At 33.4% G+C, this 10627-nt stretch overlaps 1 protein-coding gene across 1 annotated transcript; it reads right to left on the reverse strand.

Moving 5' to 3' along the window:
- Positions 1-1562: 1562 nt before the first annotated feature.
- On the reverse strand, positions 1563-8075 carry LOC122603796 (pyruvate dehydrogenase E1 component subunit beta-1, mitochondrial). The gene is made up of 15 exons (XM_043776606.1): positions 7941-8075; positions 7661-7728; positions 7450-7524; positions 6372-6452; positions 6274-6300; positions 6113-6175; positions 5940-6026; positions 5493-5618; positions 4435-4568; positions 3490-3562; positions 3333-3398; positions 2828-2866; positions 2605-2729; positions 1940-2054; positions 1563-1859 (listed from the first exon to the last, which is right to left on the reverse strand). The coding sequence occupies exons 2-15, from the start codon at positions 7700-7702 to the stop codon at positions 1791-1793; spliced, it is 1122 nt and encodes a 373-aa protein (XP_043632541.1). The 5' UTR covers positions 7703-7728; positions 7941-8075; the 3' UTR covers positions 1563-1790.
- Positions 8076-10627: the final 2552 nt, after the last annotated feature.

Raw genomic sequence — 10627 nt, forward strand, 5'->3', positions numbered from 1 at the left:
AATGTATATATATTACATTAATTTATCACACCTAAGTACACTTGCGCCCAAGTTTTTGAGCACATATATATATATTTATTCATTCGTAATTGTAACAAACATAAAAATACTGAAAATCAATCAATCAATATATATTACTATGAGTCTATGATAGAGTTAACTACAAATTAATATTAAAAATCTATTCAACCTTTATTTTTTCCTTGGGAGTCCATGCAAAGGCGACAAGTATTTTCAACATCTTTTTCAATAGTTTTAACTTCCTTTATATTGGGAGTCCATGGAATTGCGAAAAGTAGCTGCTGCTGCTTCATCCGAACTACTCGTCGTATTTTCAACATCTTTTTTTTTAATTAATTTAACCTCGATCAGCCGGGTGCTTCAAAACCCTACAATCTTCTACCTCGATCTATTATTTCGTTCTTTTCTTCATATATTAATTACGAGTACTAATTAAACGTCTAAACTATACCCAACTTTATAATCAACATATACTCATCCTGTGGATATCTTATTACGTATTATATATATGGATTATATTAATATTAAATATTATTATTGTTATTATTAGATATTAGATTATATGGATAGAGATGAAAAGTAAAGGTTTGCTTATATGTTTTTTTAGTTTTTTTTTCTTTTTAGGTAAGTCATTTCAAATAAAAAAAATTTAAAAAATTTTCTTTTCAAAGAGCTTAACCCATAAGCTAAGATGACCCCGTCAGTCTATGACAGAGCCCATAGATAGATCACACCATCACCGATCACCTTTTATGACCTTTGAATCCCAACTACTCTTTATAAAAACCCTTAAAAGTGAAAACTGTATCACTCCATTATATATAAGTTTATGTGATATGTTTAACATGCAACCAAAATATGTCACAAAGTCAAACATATCATATGGGTTTATGTTCATTACGGATTAAATATTGTTAATCCTAGTTCAGTTGAAGGTTTAAATAATAAAGCATTAACTTGACTAAAATCGAGTGATCTTACCCTTTTGAATAAAAATTAAGTGGTTAAAATGATTATGTTTTTAAAATTAGGTAATTAAAGCATTCGAAATAAAAATTAAATGGTTAAAACTATTATTGTTTCAAAATTTAAGATTATATCATTTTAAAAAATAAGTGATTAGCCCGATAATTGAACGAAAGTTAGATAACTAAAACATTATTGACCAAAAATAAATCCGAAGTTCAATATTACATGATTATTTGAGATAGTTAACTATAATTATAAGCGGTCCACCGTAAAAGCATAAAGCTTTAATTATGGTCACACGCATTGCATCACTCCATCTATTTAATTTGTACACTCCAGAATTTAGTGTCTAAAATTCAACGTACGCTACTAATATAGCTGATAATCACAGCGGAGAAGCATTGAAAATGGTATAAGGTATGAACGAGAGACAAATAACATTCACTACCAGAATGCCTGAATTGCTTATCGTGTCTCCACCCTTTATTACCCTAGGTGGCCAAAAACCATACACAATTTACTGCTTCAAGCCAACTTTTTAAGTGTAAATCTTCTGATATATGAAAATAAAATTTCAGAAGAAAACATAAACCTGAGATATCTTGTATTGCATCCAACCTTATTAGATAAAAATAAAAAATTTCTTGTGTAAAGAGAGAATTCTATGGCTTCTGCCCCACTGACAAAGTTAATTCACACAATGCACAATTAAAAATTTGGAGCTTCCCAGCTTAGACACCCCTCAAGAATCAAGACATGACTTCTCAAAACATCCCTAAGAAAAGGAGTCAGTGTTAACATCAAGCACTTGCAGCCATGGGGACTGATCTGTAGCATACTCTCTTGGCAGCACGAACAATATCCTCGATCTGTAGAAAACTCTAATTAACTTAGCTCAAACTCCAAAAGTTGGTAATCTAAAGCATATAAACTAGTAAAGAAATTTGACCTGAGGAAATGCCATTCTCTCAAGATTAGCAGCATAAGGTGTGGGTACATCAGCCCCGGCAATTCTCTCCACTGGGGCATCAAGATAGCCAAAGCTATCTTCTACAACCGAAGCACTGCACAAAAAGAATCCCATTGAGAGACTATTTGTTGCCATTTCTATTGAAAAAAAAAGTGTAAAATGAAATATGATATATACGCCATAAAAGAGAATAACTGGCTTACTGGCTTCTTATAATTGAGATGACAATTTTGACTCACTTTTGAATGTGTTGATTGGGATTGAAATTAATTCTATGGGGTCAAACAGTTAAATTAAGCTAAAAGTTGTTTAGAAAGAAATAGCAATTGGTCCAATGGTTGAATGTCGCCCCATATTTGAATTTTAAGGAATAAAAATCCTCATAAATCTTGTTATTAAAAGAAAGTTGACACTTACTGAAATAATTATATACGTTCTATAACCTTATTTAACACAATCATTATTTATGCTAAAATGAAGCACAAAAACTGTTTCAAGTCAACCCGTCTCCACCCACAGTACATGTTTCCACTTTCCACCAGTTACTCAATATGAACGTTTCCACCTATATTCTTCTTTTGGATAAAGTTTTCCACCTATATTCTTTGCTAAATCTCAAAAGATAACTAAAAAGTTGCAAATACCAGATTTCAGCACCAATGCCATGTTGAGGAAACCCTTCCTCGACAGTGACCAGCCTGTTAGTTTTCCTGACTGAAGCATTAATTGTAGCTCTATCTAGGGGTCGAATGGACCGCAGGTTTATAATCTGTAAAAAGGGTTCTGGTTATCAATCAAACTAGGATATGCATAATACAGCTTATTCCACGTATAAATACTTTGGCTCTTTGGTAATATACAACGTACCTCCGCACTTATTCCATCCTTCTCAAGTATTTCAGCCGCCTAAAATACACAACCATTACATCAGATTTGCAGAAAATGATATTAGAGAATTTAATAGTTTCGCAATTCTGGTGTGCTTCACTAAAATGTGTCAACATGGGTAAGACTTCATCACAAATAGGTATAATACTTATAACTTGGTTAAGCTTCAAATAGGTCAAATGGGTCAGGTGCACAAAGTGTGCTCAAACGGATCCATACTGAAAGCTTGTTGGTTTTCTGCTGAAAGCATTTTCACCTGTTGACTAGGTAACTCTATTTTCCATCTCTAGCAGCAAAAAGTATGCTATCTGATATCAACCTTAAAAGTTGATTCTTAAGAATATAATAAAGAGGCAAATCTTATTTTTCAATTTGCCAACTAGAGTTTATCTTTGTCCTAATTGTGATATAGAACTTCACATTTGGAGACTTGAAGCAAAAAAAAAAAAAATCCATATAGATTAGACTAAGTATTCCAACAAACCTTAAGAGCATAGCCAACCATCTTGGAGAAAGCCGTGATCGTGATATCTTTCCCTTCTCTTTCAATCTATGGCCAGTGAGCGTAAAAGACCATGGTAAGCCAGATCCGATAGATTCACAACAAACTTAAATGAAAATACAAAGGTTAGCCAACGAACCTTTGCTTTTCCTATAGGGAGACAGAAACTTGAATCAAGGGCTTCGGCGGATACTGGGAAAGATTCACCATATCTAAGAAATTTCATTTTTTTTTTCAGAGGATTAGTGGCGAACGTATTGAGCAGTAATGATAATGAGATAGCAATACTAATTGAGTCAAGCAAATTGGTTCACAGGTCAAAACACATAATTTTGTGAGTCAGGTTGACCTAGGTTTACCCAACACAATATTTGCTTTTTTATAAAAATAGGACTTCTTACAAAAATTAGTGTCAAACATTATCTATATACTATATTATAAAGCAGATTCCCCTTGTCTAAATTTTAAGTTTCAACATTTACTTTCCTAAAATGCCCCTTCTATCTATTCAATATTTATCTAAAATAACTATATTACCCTTTCTCTCTCATCAAATATCAACCAATCATATTATTTCTCTCTCCTCTATAAATCATTTATTCCTTCAATTCATTCAAAAAAAATTTATCTTAAAAACCGTAAATCGATAAATTATAAAAATTATATGGGTGCTCATAAAATTTCGTGCTCTTTCATTAGAGATGTCATTCGATATACTTTCGACGAATTTTTAAATATGAGGGTGGAGCCCATACGGCTAAGACATTTGGCTATGACTCTCTATAACCTATCACACTCTATGACCTATCACCCCACCATCTTACCGCCGCAACGCGCGGGTACTTGCTCTCGTTTTCTAAATATGTATCAATGTTCAAATTTATTAATGAAATAATATAGAAGGTTTTTAATGCAACACAAATACGTTTGGACCAACTTTTGACACGTTCAACAGATTTGGAACAATTCCTTCACAGCTAATCTTTGCTCTCTAGAACTTCCACTCTATTGGAAAAAAACAGATAACACATGTCGCCTCGTGAATAACTAAATGGGCCAAATTAACGAGTGACAATTTACTTACAACAACTCATTCTCAAGAAAAACAACAGGGTCAGGGTCCCTGATAGCAGCTTTTAGAAGTCCACGGGCATCTTCAGAAGAGTATGGTACAAGTACTTTCAAACCAGGTACAGCGCCATACCATGCGCCATAACACTGCACCACATTACAAATATATGAGCAACAAATTCTAGTGGTCACTGGTAACAAAGATTGTTTATGCAAGATGCACAGTGAAGAACTTATCATTACCCATGAATACATGACAACCAATTACTAGGTTAAATTCTGAGCACCAATAATCACACTGACATGTGGAACCAAAATTATTTTATGCCAAAGATATTAATATTTATTTTCCCTTCATATCACATAGTGGCAACGGCAACGGTACCCAATCCGGCAACAACCGGGTTTGGGGGAGGTATGATGTAGAGAGTCTTACCCCTTCATATCACATAGCATAGTTGCTAATTATGTTTTCAAATTCTCTTTGATGCCTTCTGCAACTTCATCAATATGGTCAATAGAGTAGTGTATGAACCTAGACCTTTTAATCGTTACTTTCTTCACACCAATACTCACACTGAAATGTTGAGCCGAAATTATTTTATGCCAAAGAAATTAATATTTTTTTCCCCGTCATATCACATAGCATAATTGCTAATTATGTTTATAAATTCTAGTTGATGCTTTCTGCAATTTCGTCAATATGTCCCATAGAATATTATATGAACCTAGACCTTGAGTCACTAAAAGCCAGAAAACATGAAAATTACAAACTGATAACAATAGGCCAAATCCTTCGCCAAAACCAATTAGCATTGTGGTAAATGTAAACAATCATAAAGAAAAATCAAATCCATATACATCACTACATGCTATATGTATCTCATTTATTTTATTTCCTTTTAATATGGAGAGAGTTACAACAGAAACCATGATTGCTTTATACAATAGCCATAAATACTACTCAACCTACTCGACCATATATAATAACCTCCATGATGCATATATCAGTTAATGAGAAATCAAAAAAAGAAAATAAAGGAAAAAATAACTGTCTCAAAAGAATCTAACCTGGGAATGCTGAGCACCAACACCAGCTGCAGGACCGTTTGGACCCCTAAACACAATAGGCACATTGATCTGCCCAGCAGACATGTAATTTGACTTTGCTGCAGAATTGATAATATGATCAATTGCCTGAAAAAACACCAAATTTATATCTAAGTTCATTATGCCTGCAACTGGAAGAAAATATAAATATTTCAGGTTGTTATTATTTAAGAAATCAATGTAATTCAGTAGCTAGTGTTGTAGCACCAAATATCAATTACATGAAGAAAGATATGCAAGCTTACTGAAATTTGAAGTTTGTACTAAGTTTTTGAATTAGGCTATTATGAGGTATAAATGCTACTATCATATCCATAAATCAATTAAATTGTAAATTCATTAAAATCAGAACATTCAAATGTAAAGGCACAACTTGAAATACTAGGCCAACGGAATGGGGATTCTCACCTGCATAGAGAAGTTGAAAGTCATGAACTCTATCACGGGTCTCAGACCATGATATGCGGAACCAACTCCAATCCCAGCAAACCCAGCCTGGGAATAAAACAAGTAACTTCAAATCCGGAAACACTGGGAAAGGATAAAGTATCTACTCACATAGACAAGAATAACTTAAAAACCTCTGTGATAGGGGTATCAACAACCCTTTCAGGACCATATTTGTCCAATAATCCCTTTGTTATCTAGCAAAGCATAAAAAGAAATCCTTTATATTGAGAACAAAAGAAATATAAAGATTATGTTTTCTCTTTCGTAAATCTGAAAAGCATAAAACTCTAACCTTGTATGCACCCTGGTACTCTCCTACCTGCACACAAAAGAAAGATAAGCACGGAAGAAATGAATTCAGATCATCTCAAAAATTTAAAAATAAAGTACCTCTTCACCCATAACAAAAACATTAGGATCAGCTGCCATTTCCTCGTCAAGAGCAGAATTTAGAGCATCTCGTACTGTCATCTGTAACTTGAGAAGTAAGTCGAAAAGCCATCTTTTTTTAAGTAACACTTCGAATAAGCTTACTTTCAACTAAATATTAATGCCAATCAATACAGTGCTTAACAAATATAATATTTGGATGTATCTACAATTGCAGAAACTTTTCCCAGTGAACTCACGAGCTTAAGTAGTTTATTTATCTTAATGGGACATCTTAGTCACTTCAAATCGTCTATCAAAGGTCAAAGCGAGTTAACATGTGAAGCTCTAGTTCGATATGTACATACAATAAAAAAAACCAAACGACTCCTGAGAAAACATAAAAATTTAATTATGAAAGGGCAGTGGTGCAATTCCATACATTTTAAAAAATGGGGATTGTTTAAGAACATGTATTGCATAATCTAGCACCCTGCACAGATTTTTCTTTCAGACCTCGAACAACTGGTGATGAGTATATAACGCAGCTTGACTACAGTCCCATGCTATAAATGCATAAGCAGGTAAAGAATACATGTGTTGAGCTACTAAAAAGTAATAACCCCTAAAGAAGCTAGAGCAAGGCCTAATTGAAAATGAATCAAATTTTTAATTGTGTCATACAGGCCCTTATGCGCCCGTATACAATTCTTTTAGGGGTGGGGTACAACACACATCAATCAAAACAGCTAATTAATGATCACGAAACTGAAGTTAGATTACACAATACTGAGTTAACCCTTGTTAAAAACTCACCGTCATCTTTTAATTTCCATAAAAGATTAAATATGTATAGCAATATCTCCTTCGTTCTTTCCATATTCCGCGTATATGATTATTAAAAATATAAGTTTTGTTACATCCTCTATAGGCACTTTCACTAAAATACTATTCTAAACATTTTCTTTCACAATTTCTAGTCACAAGTATAAATTTTTCTTAGCAACAATCTAATATCCTCTACAGCAGTCATATAACAAAAAAACACAAACTTCAGAAATAAACAAAACATGAAGAAATCGGAAACTCGAAACGTCACCTCTTTCGCTCCAGACGAGTAATGTCTCATAGCTGATGCTACAGGCCTTAACCTCGTCATATTATTCCCCAAACCCTAACACACAAATTAAAAAAACTTTATATATACAAATATACACTTTTAACAGTTAAATTATATTAATCTGCAATATATTACTAATCATTATCATTTCATTATAATATATATACATATAACAAGTCATCTGATATACCTGAGAAGCAGCACCAATATTAAGCCTTAAAGCCCCCAACATCTTTTCTATTTTATGAAAATCAACACCTTTAAAATACACAGGGAAAAAAAGAAGTTAAAAGAAAAAACACAGGAATAAAGTGAGCAAAACGACGTCGGATCTGTAATCGGAAAGTAAAAACCCTGACTACTAATACTATTATTACAGATCGAATAAAAAATGAAAAATAATTAAGTGATGATAGATATAGATATAGAAATGAATCAGATGGATGAAAATGGTAGGTGTGTGTGCTCACTGTATCGATTGTTTGATATTCTGATCACCGGGGCGGGTGGCTGTTGGAGAAAGAGAAGGGATGTTTTATTATTATTATTATTATATCACAGAAGAATCAAAGAGAGCGTTTTGTTGAGAGATGATATGATATTTGTAAATGATATGATAAATACATGTATATTTTTTTTATTTAATTTTTGGTTGGTGGACAAGGGAATTGAATTGTAGAGTTTACTTGTGTTTTGTTGACGGCGGCCCAATTCCATTTTTTGCAATTATGGATTGGGTTTGGTTTGCTTATGATGACAATGAATGCAAATGAATTTTCAACTTTGCTTTCCACTAACATGATACCCGTGTAATACAGCGATAAGCCGATAATAATGGTGGTGTGATGGTGGCGACGAATGGTGATGGTGGTGGCGGGAATAATTGGTGTAAGTAAATGTATTTTATTTAAAGGGGGTTAATAGAGATATTGTATAATATGATGGACTAATAATGTAATTTAATATTGATGATTGATGGTGATTTAATTCATTAAGGGTAGTTTGATTAATTCACATGTTCCATTTTTTTAAAACTTTTAACATGAGTTTATAGTTTTTATATAGTAGTATAGATGCTGAATAGTTTCAATGGACCTGTTTTGGTAGAGTTTCATAAGTCAAAAAAATGTAAAATGAGTAACATCACTTAAATGAACCAAGCACCATGTTTCGATTATATGATGCAAATATATAAAATTCACCTGTCACTTCTTTAGGCTGCATTCTTGAGTTTTTTTTTCCAAAGGAAAAGAAAAGGAAAGATAAGAAAAATCACCTTTTTTGCATTCTTGAGTTTTTTTTCCAAAAGAAAAGAAAGTGAAGGGAAGGAAAAATCAATGTTTTCCCCCCAAAAGTTTTCTGGCCATTTTGGCCTAATTTGGAAGGAAACTGATGGAAGTGGTGGTTGCAGGTGGTAGTTGCAGGTTTTCGGTGGTGGTTGCGTTGCAGGGGTGGTTGCAGGCGGTGTTTGCAGGTTTCCGGTGGTTGTTGCAGGTGGTGGTTGCAGGTTTCCGGTGGTGGTTGCGTGGAAGGGGTGGTTGCAGGTGGAAAGGGTGGTTTCCGGCAGTGGTTGGAGGTTTCCGGCGGTGGTTGCAGGTTTCCGGCGATTGTTCCGATTATTTTTCTTTCACTTTCCTTTTAAACTCAAGAATGGCTTTTATAAATCTAAACTTCTATCCTTTCTTCCCCTATCTAATCTTTAAAAAAAAAATTCAAGAATACACTCTTAGAGTGGTGTCTAAGTTAATAAAAATGTTTCTGACTTTATATAGATTCTTTTGACTTTAAAATAAAACCACCCTTTCACTTGTTCCAAAAGCTATGCATCTCTTTATTTCAAATACCAACCATGCAGCATGCACAATCCCCTCTGGCTGGAATTATATCACTAATATCAATTTTTAGCTAATCACTTTTGATTAGATAGTAATTAATCTCTTTTTTTTTAATAAATAATTTGTATATTTTAAACAAACTAAATTCTAGAATAAAGTCATATGAAACTTTGTACAGATTTTATTTTTATGAATTCATAGTTTCAGATAAACCATCAAAGCTCAAATAAATTAACAAAGGGAATCACAAGACATATATGGTTTGTCACTTTTAGATCACCTGGTGTAACACTGTAATGCTAGAATCAACTCATATATACACATATCCCTATGACCCTATAGCGCTTAATATGGAATCTCCTTCGATCTATAAACGTAACTTTTATTGGGTTAACGTTGCTAATAGCTTTGCCGGGAGCATTTCAGAGACCTGTCAATTTTATTACTTGTGCTATGCTTCGATGTCTTGGTTGATGGAGGGGATCGATTTTATTGGCTTTTGTTATGGGTTCATGTTATTGTGCCATTTCCATGTTTAGCATCGCATAAAAAACACAACAAGGTGAAAACCGATAGTTCGGCTTCTGTGGGTGGGACGTGGGAGTTTTTCTTTTAATTGGCTCTATTTTTTTTTACCGCTTTTGCGGTCACCGTGATTAATGTCTCGAGTAGGATATAGAATAATAGGAAGCTTCGTTACATTCTAGTGTTGTAATTCGCTAATAGTATAATTGACATCTAGCGCCTTGCTAGTTACTATTACTATTTGTTAATATAACATATTTTTGCTGTTCAAAAAAATTTGATGATATTAAATGGTAGTTGATTGGAGTACCCTCCCTCAACCAATCTACAGGTACAGGACCACCGAATTTTAGCAATTTGAGACCACGTAATACAAGAGAAAAAGATGTTTACTCTTTTTCTATCTTTCATCTATATTTACGTGCAAACACATACATCTGTAGAGAATGACATATGCACACAAGAAGCTAATAACATGTTTTTCAAACCCAATTACAAATGTTATTATATTTAGAACCCATAAACAAAATCTTATTATTCATTTCATCTCCATCACCACCACCACCGATCTATAACCGACCACCAGAATTTAGTAAAAATATAACGATGACAAAAGAAAATTAAATAAGGTTACATAAAATAATATACTAGTCGGATTATATACCCCATACTAAACAACCTTTGAATACAAATCGAATCTTTAATTCGAGTTGGAACTGGAGGCGAGATATGAAAGTGATGGAGTGTGTGGTTGCGATGAAAAGACCTGACACTGGTATTGCAATGGGAAAGGCGAA

This window comes from Erigeron canadensis, chromosome 1 (genome assembly GCF_010389155.1).
Source record: "Erigeron canadensis isolate Cc75 chromosome 1, C_canadensis_v1, whole genome shotgun sequence".
NCBI classification, from domain to species: Eukaryota; Viridiplantae; Streptophyta; class Magnoliopsida; order Asterales; family Asteraceae; genus Erigeron; species Erigeron canadensis.